At 40.8% G+C, this 24,743-nt stretch overlaps 1 protein-coding gene across 1 annotated transcript in view; it reads left to right on the top strand.

Annotated features, from left to right (window-relative positions):
* Positions 1-19,958, top strand: part of cps1 (carbamoyl-phosphate synthase 1, mitochondrial) — a gene marked incomplete at its 5' end in the record, with an annotated part of 88,337 nt that extends 68,379 nt beyond the window's left edge. Inside the window, 6 exons of the mRNA XM_080412246.1 lie at positions 51-125; positions 389-487; positions 8,021-8,080; positions 8,484-8,593; positions 16,896-17,025; positions 18,941-19,958. Of these exons, the coding sequence (XP_080268372.1) occupies positions 51-125; positions 389-487; positions 8,021-8,080; positions 8,484-8,593; positions 16,896-17,025; positions 18,941-19,057 (591 nt within the window). The 3' untranslated portion in view covers positions 19,058-19,958. The remainder of the gene's footprint in view (positions 1-50; positions 126-388; positions 488-8,020; positions 8,081-8,483; positions 8,594-16,895; positions 17,026-18,940) is intronic.
* Positions 19,959-24,743: the final 4,785 nt, after the last annotated feature.

The following is a 24,743-nucleotide window of genomic DNA, read 5'->3' as shown; positions in this document are numbered from 1 at the left end:
CACTCAACTCTACTTGTCATCATCCCTCTACTCCTTCCTGTCTCTTCTAGGCTCCCATGTTCTCCTGGCCCCGGCTGACGGATGCAGACCCTGTGCTGCGATGCGAGATGGCCTCCACTGGAGAAGTAAAAACCCTCTTTACTATCGTTAAGCCTTAAAGAAGTCCTTTTGTTCTGTTTCACTTCCTTCCAATGCAAACGTGTGTGTGTGTGTGTGTGTGTGTGTGTGTGTGTGTGTGTGTGTGTGTGTGTGTGTGTGTGTGTGTGTGTGTGTGTGTGTGTGTGTGTGTGTGTGTGTGTGTGTGTGTGTGTGTGTGTGTGTGTGTGTGTGTGTGTGTGTGTGTGTGTGTGTGTGTGTGTGTGTGTGTGTGTGTGTGTGTTGCTTGCAGGTGGCCTGTTTTGGACCGAACATCTATTCAGCCTTCCTGAAAGCCATGCTCTCCACGGGTTTCAAGCTGCCACAAAAAGGCATCCTGATTGGAATTCAGGTGAGGCAGCCATGCCACAGGGTCCCCAAGGCTGTGTGCGCGTGCTTGTGCGCCGACATGTACCTTGCATCTCAGCATGTGTGTGCTTGCGTGTGTGGACGTGTAGCTCGCCTCTCAGCATGTGTTTGTGTGTGTGTGTGCTTGCGTGTGTGGACCCGTAGCTCGCCTCTCAGCATGTGTTTGTGTGTGTGTGCTTGCGTGTGTGGACGTGTAGCTCGCCTCTCAGCATGTGTTTGTGTGTGTGTGTGTGTGCTTGCGTGTGTGGACGCGTAGCTCGCCTCTCGGTTTGTGTGTGTGTGTACGCACAAAACAAAAGAGATGAAACACGGATATGGCTCACATCTTTTTTCTTTGATTAGATTTTGATCTTTTTCGACATTGAAGATTCGCAAAAGTTCACAAAATGCTCGATGCCCCCCCTCCCCCTCCTCAAAAAAACATTATTTTACGTTCGGTTGATGTGGAAAAGTTTTTGTTGCTGAAGGAAATAACCCTTTAAGACCGGCAACGCATCTGTGTCATTTTAAGATTTCTTTGGCTATTCAAAAAATAGCAGATATACAAGCTCATAGCGCAGCACCGAGTGCCGTGCTATGAGCTTGTAGATCTGCTATTTTTGAGAAATCCTGAAAATGTGTGCAAATCTTTGAATATATATATTTTTAACACGAACATTTGTAAAATATTTTGTTCCAGGGACCTCCAGAAGCAAATATTCCAGAAGAAGAGAGTTACAAATGTTCGCTTAAAAAATATATGTATTCCAAGATTTGCAAAAATAGCAGATCTACAAGCTCATGTGCCGCCGCGCTATGAGCTTGTATATCTGCTATTTTTGAATAGCCATAGAAATCTAAAAATGACACACCGGTCTTAATGGTTTAATGTGATAAACAGCGATGGAAACACTTTTGTTGAATGAATAATAACACAGCTGCTTCTTTAGCCCTGTCGCCTTGATCAATTGAAACCATTTTTGCTGCCGATGAATGTGTTTGTTGTTGTTTAGGAGGGGAGGGGCTGTTCTACGTTCACGAGGCCCATTCATCTGCGAGTCCATTACGTTGGAGGTGTCATTTGCATACATTTTTTGTTGTGGCCTTGCAAAAAAGTGCGCATGAAAATTTGCTTGACTTTTGGGTACAAACAGTTTAAAAACTAATAGCAATGAACCCCTCTGTCCTTTTCAAACACCAAATCACTCTGCCCACCGAATCAAACCCGTTCCAACGAAAAATAAATTATACATTTTATCACACAAAAAAAACACACCAAACATTAGTTGTTCATTGTAAATGAGGTGATCACCTGATCACAATTATGTGAGCTAATCACAATTATTTTGCTTCATTGTTAGAATTGTTTCCATTTATGTGTATGAAAACAGCTCGATGAAATTAACGACTATGATACTTTGATTATTTTCTCATCATTGTCCATTCTCTTTTAACCACCATTTGAGGCAAACATTTTCAAAACCTTTGAAAACTGTTTAAAAAATAGTAAAAAAAAAATTGTCATAACAAGTTTATGGCCTGTTTTGGCCACAGATCGTTGTCTACAAAGCCTAAAAGCCAAACAAAAATGTAATTTGTATTTATATGTTCCAATATTCAATGCCAAAATGTACACGACCCATAAAAATGGGTCAGCAACCCCAAAACGGGTCCCGATCCATTGTTTGGGAAACAGCATTTTAATGCGTAGAGAGCGTTCCCTACTCTCGACGTCTCTCTCTCGCTCTCTCTCTCTCTCTCTCTCTCTCTCTCTCTCTCTCTCTCTCTCTCTGTTGCGCTTTCATCACTTTGATTGTCTCTACCTGTCTGTCTGCCTGTCTGTCTGTCTGTCTGTCTGTCTGTCTGCCTGTCTGTCAGTCTGTCCTGCTCCATCGCCCTGCATGTTAAATCTGCACGGTTGCAGATGGGATCTGACAGCTTTTATTTCCCATCATGTCGTGGAGCCATCTACATGTCAGAAGCACTCAGCCGCACGCACGCACACACACACACACACACACACACACACACAGACACACACGCACACGCACACACACGCACACACACGCGCAACGGGAGGGGCTACATATCATTGTTGAAAGCCTGCACGTTGTAATAAAAAAGGACTTTAATACGGCCATATATGATGGGGCAGATGGACATACCCGTTGCCGTCAGGCAGAAACCTCTTATCTCCATACTTGTTAACTTGTTGTGTTCTTTTCGTAAATGAATGCCCTACTTGATCATACTAGATCATATTTTTGGCTATTTTTCTATTTGAATCCTGAAAAGTGGTGTCTGTCTGGCCTCCTCCAGTCAAACGCTGCTTCTGACTCATCTCCTGTCTGACTCACCTCCTACTTCCTGTCATCGTGCACACAGAAAAATAAACGTGCCAAATGGAACTGTGGAATAGAATACACATTTCTCTCTTGGGTCACGGGGCTGAACAATTTGGGAACCCCTGCCAGCCTTTTTTCAGACCAAGGTTCTGTGTAGAACCAATTTATTTTAATAATTCTATAAATAACCCTTAAAAAAAATGTTCTTTAGTACAGTGGTTCTCAAACCCCAGGAGGAGACCCCCATTGTGTCCTTGAGTACGTTCAAGGGGGTCCTCAGCAAAATTAGTTAATATTGTTTTGTTTATATATCTTAAAAAATATACGTTTTTTTTTTTATATTTGCGAAATATTTTAACAACAACAACAACAATTTTACAAATCTTGTATTCGGGGTCCCTGGCACAACATCTTTTAAGATGGGCGGGTGGTCCGCGGCCAAATCCACATTAACTGGGGGGCGTCCTAGACATGAAAACGTTTGAGAACCACCACTGCTTTTAGTTGAACCATTATTTTTCCTGTGTGTATTATTTTTCCTGTGTGTACAGTAAGCTACCTCGTTTTCACTCGCTCGCTTCCCCCGCCCGGGCGCCCCATCATTGCTCAGCATTCACACAGAAAAATTTACCCGGCGAGACGGCAAGTCATCCCAGGAAAACAAATTGTTTGCTGAGCTGAAGGGTGCACAGTTTGAGTCTAATCAGTTGCAAATCAACAGCAAACACTCACAGAGGAGTGTTCAGCACTTTTCAATATGCTAGATGGAATCCATTAAAGTGGGTCATTTGATGCCAAAATGCATTAACCCCTTCGATCCGGGAACACATCTGTGTCATGTTAAGATTTATTTGGCTTTTTTTTTTGAAAAATCTTGAAAGATTTGTGCAAATCTTTTAATATATATATTTTTAAAGCGAACATTTTTTACTTAAATCTTTGCTTCTGGAGATTCTAAAAATGTCTTCTAAATCCTAAAAGTTTTTTGAAAAAACTTATTTTGCTATAATATCAGTGGTTCTCTAACTTTTTTTTATGTCATGGACCCCCAACATTATATGTATATGGCTATATATATCCACATATATATATATATATCCGCTAATATATATATATATATATATATATATATCCGCTAATAAATAAATATATATGTATGTATGTATGTATGTATGTATGTATGTATGTATGTATGTATGTATGTATGTATGTGTGTGTGTGTGTGTGTGTGTGTGTGTGTGTGTGTGTGTGTGTGTGTGTGTGTGTGTGTGTGTGTGTGTGTGTGTGTGTGTGTGTGTGTGTGTGTGTGTGTGTGTGTGTGTGTGTGTGTGTGTGTGTGTGTGTGTGCGTGCGTGCGTGCGTGCGTGCGTGCGTGCGTGCGTGCGTGCGTGCGTGCGTGCATATATATATATATATATGATTTTTCAAAAATAGCAGATCTACAAGTTCATAAAAACTCAGCAAAAGAAATCTTAAAATGACACAAATGCATTCCGGGTTTGAATGGGTTAAAACCCAGCCATTTTTGGATGCTAGCTTAGCTGGAAGACACTCAATTATAAAGACTTTGAGTTCATAGTGTTTTCCTGTCATGGAGAGGAGTCTATGTGAGAACATTCAGCCCATCACAAATCTGGAACTGTAACTATTTTGAAGCTGCAAATCCTGCAACTTATTTTAATGAGTAAAAACGTTACTTTAACCAATCTGTATGGAGTATTGATAGACTATACAGTATGTATCCCCTATCCAGTATGACCTTATATTCATCCACATATATTAATCTATCATTTATAATCAGTGCAAGCAAAGCATTGTTGTCGTACAGAAACCTCATATCTCCATATTTATTATTATTATTTTTTTAAATCGTAAATTAACGCCCTACTTCAGATCTGTAATTTTTGGCTATATCAGAATTTTCTTTAAAGTACCAAAAGTAAAAGCTCTAGAATGTTTGAAAAAAACAGATCTTTAAGCTTTTTTTCAGTAAAGTTTGTCTCTAAATATAGAACCAATGAAAAGTATGAACAAGAGCTTGTGACTAAATAATAACTACATTGGATCCATTGGAACGCAGGTTATTTTTTCCATTTGCTGAAAACGAACCGTTTTGGACACAAGGCTTCCTCCCGACATTGCCGGTTTCTCTCTAAAATGGTACGCTACAGCTTGCTTTGTAAGCTTAGCTTTACACCTGGAATGAATAGCATAGCGTTGTGTCACAGCAAGACATCCCTCGACCTTTTAAAAACTTGTGCTATGGTGGGAATCTGCTCACTGGCTTGTGTTCGTGTGTGTGACTGCGAGCGTGTGTGTGTCTCCTTAATCCATCACCCTCCATCTCGGGGAGCGGAGCAGCAATATTAGTCGGCGGGGGTCACTGTCCGTGATATTAGCACGCTGTTGTTGTTCTAATCAGAGGTACAGGTAGGGCACGATGCTGTGAAATCTCCATTAGTCACCCAGGCTGCCTGCCTGCCTGCCCCTCGCCTCGCCTCGCCCTGGCCTGCTAGCAGCGCTGGAAAGTAGCTATGTACATTACTCAAGTACTAAACTTAAACCCCTGTAGTCTTAGAGAACTGGACTTGAGTTACAACAGTAACTCAGACCACTTGTTTCCTTCTACACCAAATGATCTACCCCAGCCAGCATGCCCACGTTGGCCCAACAGGGTTTCAAGGTGGGCTGAACTACGTATATGGGCCCCAAGTGGGCAATGTCAGCGGGATCGACATGGGCCCTACCTGGGTTTGCCCATGTGGGCTTTAAGTGGGTTCTACCTGGGCCTTGTTGTGGGCCCCAACTAGGCAATTTTCTGAGCTTTTAGATCTGCTGTTTTTGGCTAATGTTCCCCCCAGAATATGGATGCTGGGGTTCAAGTGGTTAAAGGACCATTTCACCCATTTTAAACCTAACTTCATAAAGTTGGTCCTCACTAGTGCTCATTATAAATTGGCGCCATTTCTGTCTACTCACACTGTGAGTAGACAGAAGGAGGGCTGTGGACGGTAGTCAGTGTTCAATTCAGTATTTGATCAATCAATCAAAAGTTCAGAAACCTGCCTACCAGGGACGTCATCGGCAGGCAGGTTTGGACATTTCAATCAAGATTTTAAACCGTTTAATTTTTTTTGTTTTATTAACAATGTAATACGAAACATGCATTAACCAGTTAAGCCCTGTTTTATAGACTCCTCCAAAAAAGTTTGGAAACTTAACTTCCACCGATTATTTGTTATCGTTTATTAGTCAGTGGATAGCGCCCCCCCCCCCCCCCCCAGCACACACCTGCTAGCAGTGTGTCAGTCACAGGTATGTGACTGGCACCTGAGCATGGGTCCTGCAACTTTGACAGAGATCTGTCAATCTGAGGCAGGTCGCTCAAAACGAGAGTGAATACCAACAGAAGCATATTGGGGGATTTGGGCAAACTTTTTTTTTGGGGGGGGGGGGGGGGGGGCACTACCCATACTTTTAGCGGTGTTGCTCATTCCACGATCCTTACAAGTTATACCTCTTTGTAAAGGTGACTAATCAACAATATAAAATACAATACCAATTGGTTTTATTGAAGAGGAGAAAAAAACGACCAAAGTTAAGTTTCCAAACTTTGGAGGAGTTTTACTTTGGAAAATGGCAGAGCACACGCATCGTGAGCTTCCAGATCTGCTCATTTCAAAAGTTTTTGACACATTTTGAACATCTTTGAATGGGACGTTCTGCATAATGAGTACTTAAGCATTTCTTAAGTACAGCATTTGAGTAAATGTACTTAGTTACTTTCCACTATCGTGTCCAGTGGCAGATCGATATGCGTGCTGTGTGCACTGCAGTCATATCGCCTTAACTGTGCAGTCATATCGCTTTAACTGTGACTGCTGGTAATTGAGGCTGTGGATCCGTGGCCAATTCCCCCCGGCTGCGTCGGCTCACATGTTAGATGGCAGTGGTGGAAGAAGTACTCTGATTAGTTTAACCTAAGTACAATTTTGAGGTACTTTTACTTTAATTGAATATTCCAATTTTTCCAATACTTTATACTGGCATAATACTCCACTATTGTATCAGAGGCAGATTTAGGCTACAGATTTAGGCTACTCAACGCCGTCACATTCGCGACGCATTGAGTTTGTAGATTTATTTTGTATTATTGTTTTTATACATTATAAATCTTGAGTACCTCTTCCACCAGTGCTGACTGCACAGCAGGGCTATTGATGTACCAGTGGACATAATTGAGAGAGAGGGGAAGTGAGGCCTTGCTGTGAGCTGGAAGAGGATCATGCGGCAGTGGTCAGTGGGTGATGGACCGTGTGCCCCCCGCCCCCTCCTCGGACCGCTCTAAAGGTCCTTGCACACTGGTGCGTCTTTTCGTTGCGTTTTTTTTTTTTTCATTGTTTTTTCAATTTTTTTCATTGTTGTAAAAAAAACGCAACGAAAAGACGCACCAGTGTGCAAGGACCTTTACTGTGAGCAGAGAAAGCTGCACATAAATGGCTTTCTCTATATTTGTCTCTCTCTGTCATGCCTTGCTTGTTTCATGTAGAACTGACTGAATGATGCCAGATTTTTGGGTCCGAGTTTTTTTTTAAAGTCCTAACCCATCTCACCCATATTTTGTCTGGGAGACAAAAAAGAAGAAAAATCACTCAGCTTTGCATGGACGGAAGTTCTCAGTCGCCACGACTGATTGATTTCAGTTATTTGGAATCCATAGATGTCAGCATGGGGGCTCCTCACTGGTCGGTTAGTCAGTAGGATACAACAGCTGTGACAACACATAGAAAGTGTGTGGGGAGGAATTAATTGGCATAACGACTTGGGGAGAAAAAGGGATAAAAAGCACAAATAAATAACAAATCTGGACCCATCGGCTGCATAAGTGCCTATACCTTTGTCATCAAATAACCCATGTAGACCTGAGGCCGATTCTAAAAACGCCTTCTAAATCCTGACCTGACCTTTTCTGAAAAACTATTTACAGAAAATGTATGTTGCTATATACCGTACTGCAACAACAACCCCAAAAGGGGTTCCCGGATTGAAAGATATAGTTACGTATAGAGGTTCCCGGTCTAAATGGGATAATGGCCAATACATCGGTATACGGTATAGTCATGCCTCTCTTGTTCCGTCAGTCACTTTCCTGTCTCCTCTCCCTCCTCCCTTCCTTCCTCCCTTCCTTCCAGCAATCGTTCCGGCCTAACTTCCTCGCCACGGCCCACCAGCTGAAGGAGGAGGGCTTTAAGGTGAGTACTGCCCCCCTGTGGTGGCCTCCTTTTTCTGCAGAAAAAGACACACTCTGTCTGTTTCTACAACACATCGTCGCTGTCGGGCAGAAACTTCGTATCTCCATATTTTAACTTTTTGTTCTTTTTCGCAAAGGTGGACAAGAAATCAAAAATAATTGCTCCATTGATTTGAGTCAATGAGGAGCATATTTTGAATTATCAATTTCTAATCAATGGGGCAATTATTTGTGGTTGTCCACCTTTGGAGTTACATCATGGCAAGGTAACTTCACAACCCAAACCTCTACCAAAGTGGTCTTGCCCTTTAAGTGTAAACCTACCTCAGTTACCTACGAATAATGTTGTGACATAAATGGTTGTTCTTGGGAGGGAACCTCTGACCTTTGCCCTCCATCTCCAGCTCTATGCCACGGAGGCCACCTCAGCCTGGCTGTGTGCCAACGATGTGCCCGCCCTGCCCGTGGCCTGGCCCAGTCACAAGGGAGAAACCAGCCTACCCACCATCAACAGGTGGGTCAGTTACTGTACTTTGAAAGTTCCATACAAAAGATTCCCAGAGGTAAGCGATAAGTGGGACAATCAATGTGCTCTTTCGCAAAGAGGGGATAGCTTCACTTAATTAAACTAAAGGTAAAAAGGTAAAGTGATATGTTTTGGTTAAAACAAAAATGTTTTTTAATTTGACAGCGTTTGAATCTCTATGTTCTGATAGAAATCATTGCTATATAGTGTTTGTTCAGTATCAGGGGTCTCTCTGTCTCTCCTCTTTAGTAAAGTACAGTAAATGTTCAGGTGGGTTGCCAGTTTCAGCCAATCAGGAGAGAGTACCAATTTATCAGCTTCAGTGTTATACTGGTAGTGATCCAGTTAGAATTTTGTCAGCTACTTCTTTGTGTCATCACTTCCAATTTCACTTGGCTATCCTGTATAACTTCTCTATTCTGAAAACACATTTTCTGTTTACTTAAGAGCTGGAGAGACAGGGGGGAACACGGACCCCTGTCACTGTACAGCAATGATTACTCGGAATATAGAGCTATTCAACACTTATCTTAACAAAAAATAAATAAAATAATACATTTTGCCTTTATTTACTTGTTTCATTCTGCGGTTGAATGCTGCCCCCCCCCCCCCCCGTTCCTGTCATCAACTTGTTTTCTTGTTCATGTGACAGACTTACTGCCACATTCACGAGTTGTAGCAAAACATCATGACAGCACGCCTTCATAAACAAGTCATCATCACGGCAAAAGTGAAACCATCTGCACCAAAGGTTGGACATGTGTGACAGGGAAAAATAATAACGCAGATGGAATTAAATAGTAATAACACACACACACACACACACACACACACACACACACACACACACACACACACACACACACACACACACACACACACACACACACACACACACACACACACACACACAGAGAGAGAGGAAGCTGTTGTCAGCTGGAGAAGGCTCTCACAACAAGTATCTTGTTGACAGACGGTTTAAATCACTTTTGTTGTCTTTGATGAGTGTTTGTGTGCGTGTGTGCGTGCAAATTGGGGTGCCTAGTCTAGAACCCTGGCCCCTGGGGTACTCCGGGTTTAAGTGGTTAAAAGAGAGCCGTACACCCTTGAATTGCTCAGATAACATTTATTGTCTCCGCCAGACCGAAAAACATGTCCGAGACTATGTTTTGCACCTTGTGTATGTGTGTCTGTGTGTGTCTGTCTGTCTGTCTGTCTGTGGACAGCTACATAGTGTGTGTGTGTGTGTGTGTGTGTGTGTGTGTGTGTGTGTGTGTTTGTCTGTGGACGCAGCGAAACTGTGCACACACACTCCCTGGAGCAGAACCTCTGCCCCAAATGTTTTCACATGGGCCTGTTATAGCACCACCAGGAGGCCGATTTTTGCAAAACAAACTCCTACAGATTTTGTCCAAACATCACGCAAATCGGTACACAGTATCTCTATAGTCATTAAACCAAACAGGATATGACAGATTTGTCATATTCCATCCTGTAGCAACTCATAATGTAATAACGGCTCATAATGTAATAACGGTTCATAATGTAATAATTTAAATGTAATACAAACTCATAATGTAATAATCAGCTCATAATGTAATAAAAAAATGAGCGCATAACGTAATAACAGATTTTTCTATAATGTAATAATGTGTAACATTATAAATCTCACGTAGCCGCTTATAATGTAATAAAAGTTCATAATGTAATACTGTCTCATATTGTTGAGAAAAGTAAAGTGTTACATCATAATAATCATTATCAGTACCATGGTCAGTACCATGGTCAGTATCATGGTCAGTATCATGGTCAGTACCATGGTCAGTATCAGTATCATGGTCAGTATCATGGTCAGTATCATGGTCAGTACCATGGTCAGTACCATGGTCAGTATCAGTATCATGGTCAGTATCATGGTCAGTACCATGGTCAGTATCAGTATCAGTATCATGGTCTGTATCATGGTCAGTACCATGGTCAGTACCATGGTCAGTATCATGGTCAGTATCGGTATCATGGTCAGTATCAAGGTCAGTATCATGGTCAGTATCATGGTCAGTATCATGGTCAGTATCATGGTCAGTACCATGGTCAGTATCAGTATCATGGTCTGTATCATGGTCAGTATCATGGTCAGTATCATGGTCAGTACCATGGTCAGTATCATGGTCAGTATCGGTATCATGGTCAGTATCATGGTCAGTATCATGGTCAGTACCATGGTCAGTATCATGTCAGTATCATGGTCAGTATCAGTACCATGGTCAGTATCAGTATCATGGTCAGTATCGGTATCATGGTCGGTATCATGGTCAGTATCTTGGTCAATATCAGTACCATGGCCAGTACCATGGTCAGTATCAGTATCATGGTCAGTATCAGTATCATGGTCAGTATCATGTCAGTATCATGGTCAGTATCATGGTCAGTATCAGTATCATGATCTGTATCATGGTCAGTACCATGGTCAGTATCATGGTCACTTTCATGGTCACCATGATACTGACCATGATATTGATATGATACTGACCATAATTAACCATGATACTGGCCATGATACCGACCATGATACTGACCATGATACTGACATTAAACTGACCATGATACTGACCATGATACTGACCATGATACTGACATGATACTAACCATGATACTTATATGATACTGACATTATATTGACATGATACTGACCATGATACTGACATTAAACTGGCCATGATACTAACCATGATACTGACCATGATACTGACAATGATACTGACATTAAACTGACCGTAATACTGTCATGATATTGACATGATACTGACCATGATACTGACATGATACTGACCATGATACTGACATTCTACAGACCATGATACGTACATGATACTGACATTATACCGACCATGATACTGACCATCATACTTGCCAGGAAACAACAATTTGAGCCGTTATTGTCTCCGCCAGGCCGAAAGGCATGGCGAGGGAGTATGTTTTACCCCTGTCCGTCCGTCCGTCCGTCCGTCCGTCCGTCCGTGTGTCTGTGAACAGCTAATCTCCGGCAATTTTTCAGATTGTCCTGTTATAGCGCCACCAGGAGGCCGATTTGTGCAAAACACATTTTTGGATAACACTCCTACATATTTTGTCCAAACCTCACGCTAATCGGTACACAGTATCTATATAGTCATTTGATCAACACGGATCTCTCCGATTTTTTATATTCTATCCTGATTGGCTAAGATTGGCTTCCAAAGTTTGCAGGATTGGTTCGTTTTTAACAAAATGCCTCAAATCATCAACGGAGCGTGCGATTGCCGTGAAATTTTGCGCACACCTTCCCACTAGGCCGAGGAAGAAATGCCACCCTTTTCACATTGGCCTGTTATAGCGCCACCAGCAGGTCTAATTTAGTAAAACACATTTTTGGAACAAAATGCCTCAAATCATGAATGCAGTGTCCAATTGAAAGGCCTAAGAAGAAATGGCACCCTTTTCACATTGGCCTATTATAGCACCACCAGGAGGCCACAATAACCTACCTGACCTGGCGGAGACCTGTGCTCCGAGGAGAACTTTTTCTAGTTACATTATGCAGTGTTATTACATTATGAGTGGCTACTTAAGGTTCTTAACTCATAGGCCGCCATTATCGCATTAATGCGATCTAATAAATAGCGCGCCTGGCCGCCAAGATCGCATTAATGCGATCTATGGTCTTTTTTGATCTTTATGCTCTGATCACGCTATTCTGTAATGAATCACTTTAAGTTTCAGGTTCCACTTACTTCACCCACCACTGCATCCGGTTTCATGACTTGGGTTCCGTTTCCGGTTTTAATTTTTTTCCCCCAGTCATTTTCGACCATAATAGGGAAACGAACGGTTTTTCACACGGTATAAAAAGCGATCGGAGACCTCCCCTCCTATAATCTATGGTCTGGGTGACGAACAGTCATCCCCGTCGTGTATCACATCGTAATTTTCGCCGATCAGAGAATCTGAGACCATTTCACATCCGGTTCATGTGTTTGACTGTTTGAGTGGGTGTGGGGGGGGGCGAGTGTGTCAGCGAGCTGATCAAGCTGGGTATGTGCTGCTCTCTAGTGGTGGAACGACCAAAACGATTCAGATGTCCAGCTAGACTTTCTATATGTGAATTAAATAACAAAATGACGAAACAAAAAAAACACGAAAATCGCTGGCAAGGGCAGCTATGAACGAGGTTTTAACTCTGGCAGTCAATATTAATGTAACACATTATTACATTATGGGCTCATGTTTTTATTACATTATGAGCTGATTATTACATTATGAGCTTTTATTACATTTAGTTTATTACATTATGAGCTTTTATTACATTTAGTTTATTACATTATGAGCTTTAATTACATTTAGTTTATTACATTATGAGCCGTTATTACATTATGAGTTGCTGTAGCAACTCATAATGTAATAACGGCTCAACTCATAATGTAATAACGGCTCATAATGTAATACATTTACAGTAATAAAAGCTCATAATGTAATAATTAGCTCATAATGTAATAAAAACAACAATTTGAGCCGTTATTACATTATGCACTGTTATAACATAATGAGGGGCTACGCAAGGTTCTTAATGTATCACATTATTACATTATGGGCTCAAGATTTTACTACATTATGAGCTGATTATTACATTATGAGCTTTTATTACATTTAGTTTATTACATTATGAGCTTTTATTACTGTAAATGTATTACATTATGAGCAGTTATTACATTATGAGTTGCTACAGCAACTCATAATGTAATAACGGCTCAACTAAATATAATAAAAGCTCATAATGTAATAAACTAAATGTAATAAAAGCTCATAATGTAATAAACTAAATGTAATAAAAGCTCATAATGTAATAAACTAAATGTCATAAAAGCTCATAATGTAATAATCAGCTCATAATGTAATAAAATCATGAGCCCATAATGTAATAATGTGTTACATTAAGAACCTTGCGTAGCCACTCATAATGTAATAACACTGCATAATGTAACTAGAAAAAGTGCTCCTCGGAGCACAGGTCTCCGCCAGGTCAGGTAGGTTATTGTGGCCTCCTGGTGGCGCTATTATAGGCCAATGTGAAAAGGGTGCCATTTCTTCTTAGGCCTTTCAATCGGACACTGCATTCATGATTTGAGGCATTTTGTTCCAAAAATGTGTTTTGCTAAATTAGACCTGCTGGTGGCGCTATAACAGGCCAATGTGAAAAGGGCGGCATTAATTTCTTCCTCGGCCTAGTGGGAAGGTGTGCGCAAAATTTCACGGCAATCGCACGCTCCGTTGATGATTTGAGGCATTTTGTTCAAAACGAACCAATCTTGCAAACTTTGGAAGCCAATCTTAGCCAATCAGGATAGAATATAAAAAATCGGAGAGATCCGGGTTGATCACATGACTATATAGTCATGTGATCAACCCGGATACTCTCTCGCCATGCCTTTCGGCCTGGCGGAGACTAACGGCTCAAATTGTTGTTTCCTGGCAAGTATGATGGTCAGTATCATGGTCGGTATAATGTCAGTATCATGTACAGTATGTATCATGGTCAGTATCACGGTCTGTAGAATGTCAGTATCATGGTCAGTATCATGGTCAGTATCATGTCAATATCATGACAGTATTATGGTCAGTTTAATGTCAGTATCATGGTCAGTTTAATGTCAGTATCATGGTCAGTATCATGGTCAGTATCATGTCAATATCATGACAGTATTATGGTCAGTTTAATGTCAGTATTATGGTCAGTTTAATGTCAGTATCATGGTCAGTATCATGGTCAGTATCATGGTCAGTATCATGTCAATATAATGTCAGTATCATAATATGATACTGACATGATACTAACCATGATACTTATATTATAAGTATCATGGTTAGTATCATGTCAGTATCATGGTCAGTATCATGGTCAGTATCATGGTCGGTATCATGGCCAGTATCATGGCCAGTATCATGGTTAATTATGGTCAGTATCATATCAATATCATGGTCAGTATCATGGTGACCATGAAACTGACCATGATACTGACCATGGTACTGACCATGATACAGACCATGATACTGATACTGACCATGATACTGACCATGATACTGACCATGATACTGACCATGATACTGACATGATACTGACCATGATACTGATACTGACCATGATACTGATACTGACCATGGTACTGGCCATGGTACTGATATTGACCATGGACTGACCATGATACTGACATGATACTGATACTGACCATGGTACTGATACTGACCATGATACTGACCATGATACTGACCATGGTACTGACCATGGTACTGGCCATGATACTGGCCATGATACCGACCATGATACTGACCATGATACTGACATTAAACTGACCATGATACTGACGATGATACTGACCATGATACTGACCATGGTACTGACCATGATACTGACCATGATTATTGGTAATTATTATTATGATGCAACACTTTACTTTTCTCAACAATATGAGACATTATTACATTATGAACTTTTATTACATTATGAGCAGCTACGTGAGATTTATAATGTAACACATTATTACATTATTACATTATAGAAAAATCTGTTATTACGTTATGCGCTCATTTTTTTATTACATTATGAGCTGATTATTACATTATGAGTTTTTATTACATTTAAATTATTACATTATGAACCGTTATTACATTATGAGCCGTTATTACATTATGAGTTGCTACACATCCTGATTGGCTAAGATTGGCTTCCAAAGTTTGCAGGAGTACTTCGTTTTTAACAAAATGCCTCAAATCCTGAACACAGCATGCAATTTCCGTGGAATTTCACACGCACATTCCCACTAGGCAGAGGAAGACATGCCACTTGAACATTTTCAAATCAGCCTCATGGTGGCACTGTAACAGGCCGTTTCGTGTTTTTACCTATAACTGCACTGATCTGTGTAAAACTTTGTATGCGCACTCCCTAGAGGCCAAGGTGGAGGCCGACATATGTAAAACACTTTTTTTTTACTCCTTCAGATTTTATCCAAATTTCATGCAAATCGGTACACATGATCTCTATAGTCACGTGATCAAGACAGATCTGTTTGATTTTACATATTTCATCCTGATTGGCTAAGATTGACATCTAAAGTTTGCAGTAGTGGCCAGTTTTGAACAAGATGCCGCAATTCATGAATTTTGCACGCCAGCTTCCATTCAAGTTCGTTCCATTATGATCAAATGAAAAGTTTTTTTTTACTCCTGTGCAAAACATATCGTCGCTGTCGGGCAGAAAGCTCTTATCTCCATATTTTAACTTTCTGTGTTTTCATAAAGTAACGCCCTACTTGATCATACTACAGCGTCACACAAAAGCATCAAAAGTAGCAGATCCACAAGCTTGAAACCTAGCGCGAAGCAACGTGTTTTGAGCTTGTAGATCTGCTACTTTTGATATTTTTGAATTTGAATCCTGAAAAGAAACTGTTTTGGACATTATATGAGGTTTCCAACCGACAGAGACAATATTGTAGTTTTAGGATGTCTGTTTAAGAGTACTGATAACTTTACAATGTAATGAGCATTTACCATCGTTGTGTACTTCTGTGGTCTAAATTAATCACAAAGACTAATTCACACTGACCAATAAATCCAAGAAGTAACTGACAGATTTATAAATGAAGGGAAAAAATCTTAAATAGCAGCGCTAGAGTGTGTATACATGTGTCTGTGTGTCTGATGATTATACACATACTACATGTGTGTGTGTGTGTGTCTGCTTCAGTCAAAGGCCTTCATCTTGTTTAACCATGTATTCTTTTTCATCTCAGTGGGCAGTCGTGTGTGTGTGTGTGTGTGTGTGCTTTTGATATTTGCCAGCTTAGGGCATGTCCATAATAAGATGTGTGTGCGAGGACTACAAATTGTCGGACTGGCTACAAGAAGGGATAAAACAGTTAGTCAAATATTGTTCTGTGTCTGCCATTATTGGCAGTCAGTTAATATGGAAAAGCGACGCCCACTGCACTCTGGTTGGTTGGGAAGTGAAACACTTCCTCATACCGAGTACACCGACGCGCTGGGCCAGGCTTTTATTTTTTAGCAAAACTAAACAATAAAAGCCTGGAGATCGAGGCTAATATATTCATAACTGGTAGTCTGCTTGTGTATAGCTTATACAGTCAATTATGATCATGAACTTGCATTGCATTTTGACTTTGCATTTTGACTCTGATATGTTTTGATTTTACCAAATAGAGAAATAAAAAATGTGTGTGTGTGTACATGTTAACAGTCTAATCAACGAGGGCCATATTGACCTGGTGGTCAACTTGCCCAATAACAACAGCCGGCACCTACGGGACAACTTCTTGATTCGTAGGATGGCCGTTGACCATGGAGTCCCCCTCATCACCAACTACCAGGTAGGACACTCACACACTGCCAGCGTTGGAACTAACGCGTTTGCGATAAACATAACTATTTTTTTCCTTTTTTTCCAGTTCGGAAACGCTCTATAGTACAGATGCCTGTAGTTACGACCGTCTGGCAAAAAGTAATTGATGGGTTGAAACAACCTTTTAAACCAGGTTTTTAGCCAGCCTGCCACTCCATGTTGAATATACTGTAGACGCACGCTCATGATCAGGAACGCTCATGCACTGACGCTCATAAACGTCCTACATCGGACGAAAAATGGACAGATCTACAAGCTTACAATGCAGCGGGACGCACCCACTTGATAACTTGTAGATCAGCGCAAGCGAACGTTAATAATGTAAATGGTCGACTCTCACGTGTAATGAGAATAAGAAGTTTGTGTACAAAGTTTAACTTCACGACCAAAGGCTAATACAACTTGGAATGGATATTATATAAGCCCTTTCTACTGAACAATTGCTCACTCACCTTTGCCGAGGTAAAAAGCTAATGCTGGAATCCGCCAATATCCGATATTTTTTTATCAGAGCTTTATTGATTACTGAGGAGAATCTGTCCTTTGGACGAACCCTCCACTGTCCTTCATCGGAATTGGAAATGGGGTAATGGACACAGCTAGATTTCACATCCTGTGATTTGGTCTATATTATAAATGAATAGCGCGCGACATTGGAGTTGGCATGAAAGCCCAATAGGCGAAACTGTGGCCACACAGCAAATACGCAGAGGGATCTAATAATTCCACTCCAAAATAACAAAAAATCAGTTGAATTTGCATCAGGTCTATAATATGCATACAAGCAATAGATTGTTCGACATACACATACAGTATACATATATATATATATTTTTTTAATATGTGTTGACTTTTGGGCACATACATATTTAATTTGAGGTGCTTCTGTGTTTATTCCTACTAACAACAACACTACATGTTTAGGGCAGTGGTGCTGACAGATTCTGCTGTTAGCTATGAAGCTTACAAAGCTATCTATGAAATCTATGAAAAAAGTTTAATCTGCAACACAATTTTAATATAAGATATTGTGGGTCCCTGCTTCATCTCTCTCTCAGCTAAGAAGTCCTTGGTCTGAAAAACATTGAAGACCCCTGCGATAGAGTGTTTGTTTATACTGTGATATTTCGGGGTGTTTGTTCCAATAACTTCTCTTCAGCTCTTTAATAAACAGAAAATAAAGTTTCATGTCGGTGTACCTAGGTTTGATGTTTAACAAAGCAGCAAACATCAAACCTAGCATCTTTCTAAACAATATGCTAGCTAATTAATATTCTTAACATGTGTGGTCAAGGTGACGAGATACAAGGAGAGAGGAGAATCTGACTCCTCTGCTGCTTATTCATTTGCATCTGTACTTGTTGCTTATTTAGATATATGCTAGTTACAGGACGTTATGTTTACTTCACAGGGGATATGCTAATCATATACATAATTTAGATGCATGTGTGCTTGTTTGCCCACAGATGAGTTTGTTATATTATTTAAACAGATGCTGGGTTTTGTGTCTGCCTGCTATCCTAGTACATTGTTGCCTACTCAATTGTTTTCTTTGCACCCTATTTACCTGGCAACTTGCCCTGTTGTCGGTTGACTAGGGCAGTGGTTCTCAAACTTTTTCATGTCAAGGACCCCCAAATTGACACTTATTAGCCCGCAGACGCACATTAAAAAGATGGACCCCCATAAGAGAGTAAATTTGGTTCCTAAATATCTATCATTTAGCTTGGGACCCCCTGGAACTCCCTCAAGGACCCCTTTGCCCGCCCTTTGTAAGTCACTCTATATACTGTAAGACCATCTGATAAATGCCTAGATGGGATCGCTGCGCCCTGCGGGATTGGAGAAAACATATTGACTGTGTGTGTGTGTGTGCGCCTCAGGTGGTGAAGCTCTTTGCAGAGGCCGTCAGCTACGCCGGCGAGTTGGACACCACCAGCCTCTTCCATTACCGCCAGAAAGAGAGCCAAAAAAGAGAGGCTGAGAAGCGAGTGGTGTAGAGCCTACACCCACGACCACCCGACCACCGTGCCCCTCCTCAACCTCTGCCTCCCTCATCCGACCATCGTGCCACAAGCAGCATGCAGGGGACCTCGTCACGACCTCGACAGATAAATGCTTTCTTGCCACCAAAAGCACTGATAGAATAATCCTGATAATTCAAACGATTATTCCACATCTGCTGGAGAACTTTCTGCATGGGGTTGGAAAGCACCGAGTGGCTGCGTTGCTCCTCCAGTGTTTTTTGGGGTTCCGATGCCGAAACCAGATTTTTTGGAGACTCCTAGAGAGTGATGAGAATTATCATTCATTGCAGTTGACTCGAGTCATTTTGTTCCTGTTCACCAAAACAAAAGATTAGTTCCAATAATTCGTCCACCGTTCCGCACTTGCCCCGACTTAAATTAACGATTCGAGGAACGATATACGTTTGAGGAAGTGACCAAATCACTTTGAACTAATCGCTCACGAATGAAGACCTATCACTACTCCTAGACTACCGATCATCGATGTTTAGACGGGTATTTTCTTGAAATCAGTTAGAAAAATTCATGAGCAAACAAAAAAGTTATATAACGACTGATCCAGTATATTGGGCTGGGCTCTACTTCGCCTCTTAAACCCCCATCATCCGTTTTCTGGGAACACAATGCGCCGGCTATTTTCAGCAACCGTATTTAATGTCGAGCGAAAACTGAAAATACACTAGTATAGAGCCCTGAGGGACTCCTCTTTTTTTTTTGCGAGGCATGTTGCCTGTTTTGTTTCCAAGCCTGTGATGTTAGGGGGGAGACATGGAACCATTTCAGCAGCAGGAGTGACAGCCCAGTTTTTAGTTACCAGAGCCAGAACACAGTGATTGATACCAGACCTTCAGGGGATTGTGCTCCTGCTGGGTTACATGGGATTTTACATCAGGGTTAGAAATGCCGCTGTTACATTGCCATATCCTTAAAAGTAGAACCCCAGGCCAACCTTTGTCTTTTTTTTATTATTTGTTTTTTATCGATTTTTGAGGTATATGATATTTTTGCCTAAATCAGCTCTTCATGACACTGGCCACCTCTTGTAAAATCGTCTAAATCCTAATTGAAAAGATCATGCTGTTCCCCGACCCCTTTAGTATAATGGCCTATCTCAAGAGTGACATAACATGTGAATTGTGCCACTTTTTTGTGACTTAGGCCAAAAAATTGCCTAAGGCTGGAGTAAGTCAGTTACTCCACAAATAATTTGGCCTAAGTCAGGTTTATAATTGCCTAAGTCAAAATAGATTTAACCCTCTTATGTTTCATAACTGGCAGACAGTGTAATTTTTATGTCAATAGTCTTATATTGTTATAAACTTTTTGGGTGAAACGATTAATAATAATAATAATAATAATAAACTTTATTTGTATAGCACCTTTCATGACATGAAATGCAGCTCAAAGTGCTTTACAGAGCAAGGATACAATTACAGTTAGAACCAATTTAACAATAAAGCAAACAAAAATAAAATAGAATAAAATAAAAGCAGTAAAATGCAGTAAAATGCAGTGGCCCTCGCCACTACACAACTACAACACAAATGGATATAACTTAAATGTAGTGGCCACTGTCCTCTACAACACAGCTAAAGAAATATCCACACTTCACACAATTGCCAATATTACATGTGTACCTTGTGTACCTTAGTAATATATCTTCACACAATTGTCAATATTACACCTTAGTAATATATTTTCACTTAGTAATATTACACCTTAGTAATATATTTTCACCATGTTTACCACGTGTGGACTAGCCCAGGGGATCTGCTAACTTATCACATCCAAACCACACACCGTACACCCCTGAGAATGATATCGGGGTTATACAAGATATATAGAATAAACATAGACAAAAGGATCTGCCCTGGAGGGTCCACCACGTGTCGACGTGCCCCAGAGGATAATTCACTAAATCCTCCGGATGGAGTTATCAGACTCTTGTCTTTTAACTACCGTGACTTTCTCTTCCACTCACACAAAACAAAAGCAAAGGCATAAAACAACATTAAAATAGGGAATACAGTGAGGAATTAAAAATCAACTAATCAACTAAATCAATTAAGACATATCATATAGTTTGTTTTGTTTCATTTTTTTTTTAAACTTAAAAAAATTACGTGGGCCATTAAGAAGGTGATGTCATGTAACTTTTCCCTGTGTTTACATAAAGCAATATGTAAAAAAAAATTAACCCATCATTTCCATCTATACCAGCAGTTATCAGCCACAGGGAGTAGTGTGGTGGCGTTTACCAGCAGAAACACACTGCCCTCTCAGTGTGTTTTGGTGTTTTGACTGTTTGTTTGGGTAGATGGATGGAGACGTATTTGGTTATTACCTTTTGAGAGCTTCCAGACAATAACGGTGCAAGGTTGTGTTCAAAGGGATTTTATTTTACACTCCGGCGTGAATGCAATGGAGAATGTGATGGAGATGCCAAGCGAGCGAAATGCAAGAGAGCGAGCGCCCCAAGTTTGAATCCTTGTTTACAAACAGATGGCTAGAGAAGTTACATAGTATACTTTAACTCTGACTACTGCAAGGCATTGTTCCAGTGCTACCGCAATGTCTGGTGGCCCTAACCCAGGAGTAGGCAACCTTTATTATCAAAAGAGCAATATTTGGCCCTAAAGATGATTAAAAATCTGTCTCGAGCAGCTTTTTTTGTGTGCTTAGTATACCAGTAAGCCAGCAACGTTGGTGGTGAAAGCAAACAAACCAAGCATTAATAAATTATTTATTTTCCTTCAATGATTAGTTTCTTATTTTTATCTGGTGTATGGGCGACATGTTTTCTTTACTAATAACTCTACTTTAATAACTTAACTTTATGCCTAAAGTAAAAAAAAAACAGAAAGAAAACCTCTTATTCCTTTGCATACTTCTTTGCCCAAGCAACTGGGAGCCACGGCAGAGGGCCCAAGAGCCACATGCGGCTCTAGAGCAGCAGGTTGCCTACCCCTGCCCTAACCGCATGAACCCCGGTGACCCTATTTAGGGCATGTCGTTATAGGCGAAAATGATCAAATGTAGCCTAGGCCCATATCGTTGCTGTCGGGTGGAAATATTGTACGCCAAGAACCGTTCCTTTTTAATTAACTATTTTAAAAACATTTTTAAATAGTGAATCTAGCCTATCACGACGCGTCGCATCTGCTATTTTCAATACTTTTGTGCGACTCTGTTGTATGATGAAGTAGGGCGTTAATTTACCACAAAAACAAAGTTGAAATATGGAGATACAAGGTTTCTGCCCGACAGCAACAATACTGTATGCTTAATTTATACATATCGTACGCCTGTGTTGTGCCGCAAATCTACAAGCTCACAACATTGCGCATTGTGACGCGTTGGGAGCCTGTAGATCAGCTATTTCCGTGGCGGTTCTGCCAAACCCATGCCTAAACCCATGCCTAAACATAAATATCTGTAATCACAATGTCTCGAAAACAACCATTTAAACGTCATTTCTGAAGTTAGTTTGGCGTTGCAGACCTATCTATGGCTGTTCGCGCAATGCATCGTGGGTAAGGTCCAGATAGTGTCGTTATATCATGTGCGGACAGCTGTTTTCCAAAGAGCTCAAAGTCTTAAAACATAACTTCAATGTTTACAGTTTTTTTATTTGAAGTTTTTAGATTTGTATGTGTATATTTGTGAGAAACTGAGCCTGCATATCACACTGCTCTTCATTTGAAGACATCTTGCATCCTCTTTTCTGCATCCAGACCACATATTAAAGTATTCACAAGGGATCGCTCAGTTTTGGATTTCATTTGTGTGTGTGTGTGTGCGTGTGTTGTAATGTGATTATTATCCCAACCTATACCACAATGTGTGTTATATTACGTGTTATCTCAGAGGAAAATTTCCCTCTCAGGGTGTGAGTGTGTGTGTGTGTGTGTGTGTGTGTGAGAGAGAGTGTAACTGTAAGATGTTTGTAAGTTGTTATTGTGTGTGAAAACTGAGTTATTGTGCCTGTGTGTGTGCGTGCGTGCGTGCGTGCGTGCGTGTGTGTGTGAGTGAGAGAGTGCAAGCGTGTTAGGGATGCATTAGAAACAAGCAGGTGTTCTTCCTCCCACACCAAAACCCCTGAGCTTGAATCGAGCTACACAATAAAATGCACAGCGTTCATTTAACTCTGGAAGTGTACAAAATTAAAGAAATCATTTACACACTCTTTAAGTGTTCAAAGAGCACTCAGGGGTTTCCAGTGCAGTCAGGCCAGACACAGCAATGCAGCGTGAATGTGAGCTGCTGTGTTGTCATGCCACCACAGTCACAAATAATGTGGTATTACAACAACACAATGCTACGGTGATTTTCTGACAACATGAACCATGACCCCCCTATTGTGTGGACGAACATTCGCCGAAAATAGCTGATCTACAAGCTCACGACGCGCTGCATCGGAAGCCGTGCATTTTCATAGCATGTTATTTTAACTCTTTGACTGCCAGAAATAAAACATAATTTGAGTGTTTTCACTAACCTTCGAAAAATCTTAGAATATTTATCTCCAGTATGATCGATCCCCCGATCACTTTAAAGATCATCCGTTCCATAATTGTGGACAGTAGGCTGTTTTTGCCAAAAAGCAACAGAAACGGAGAAAAGGCAATTTTTCCAAATCGAACAACACGGAAATGAATGGGCAGTTTTTTTCGATCACGTGATTTGCTGCTGCTTCTCTGGGAGTCAAATTGTGACTCCCAGGTTATCGAACAGCGCCATCTAGTGGAAAACCACTGAAAACACGAGATCTCGTCATTCTCAACATTGGCAGGCTGCACCTTAGCAAAATATAATCTCTCAAGAACAGATTCTGCTCTGCGTTTGAATCTGTCGGGTGGGTTCGTCATATCACGTACGCACTGGCCTACAAGTGGGCGTGCCTTCAGATCAGGAAGCAGGCCGCGCTTTACCCAATCAAATGTAGTGGGCAGGATTTACGTGTCCGCCGATCCTTCCCCACTCGAAACAAACCGAAACTCATTTAACAATAGCGTCCTCGGAGCAGACAAAACCACAGAAAGATATTCACATTTTAACTTGCTCTTTCATCATAGAAACAAGTGGGCTTATAACCAAAACGATCCATGTTCTCTGGGAGAAGTGGTGTTAGTGTTCCGTGTAGAAATATTGTTAGTGGGAATGAAAACATAGTCGCACCACCGGAAGTGAAAGGCTGAAGGCAGACCAAAACCCCGGTTTCCTTGCGCACAGGTGCTACGTCAACTTCCTCCCAGAGCCAACTGAGATAGTAAAAAACAGCAGAGGGTGCTGTTTTTCCTTTTCATTTGGCGATGGGTTCCCAGATTGAGCAAAATATGACAAGAAATCTCGTCATTGACAGTCAAAGAGTTAATAATCGATTGTGTTCCGGCTTGGATCAATATACTCTAAAAAGTGCTGGATTATTCCTGTAAACACTCTATGGGTTGATTTTGCCAGGTCGTAATTCTTATTAAAGGGGTTAAAAGGGCTTCAATTGCAGGTGAACAGCTGGCTGGGTTATTTTTCTCCATTGTTGAACTTTCTGGATTATGCTGAAGCTATTTTGTTGACAGAGGATATTATGGTAAGTTGATTTAAATACTTTAACTATTTTAATAGTAACAGCATGATCTTAAGCTCATTTCACTGTAGAAAT

Source organism: Gymnoscopelus braueri (genome assembly GCF_963280865.1).
Source record: "Gymnoscopelus braueri genome assembly, chromosome: 18".
Lineage (NCBI taxonomy): Eukaryota > Metazoa > Chordata > Actinopteri > Myctophiformes > Myctophidae > Gymnoscopelus > Gymnoscopelus braueri.
This window is presented reverse-complemented; position numbering and strand designations above follow the sequence as displayed.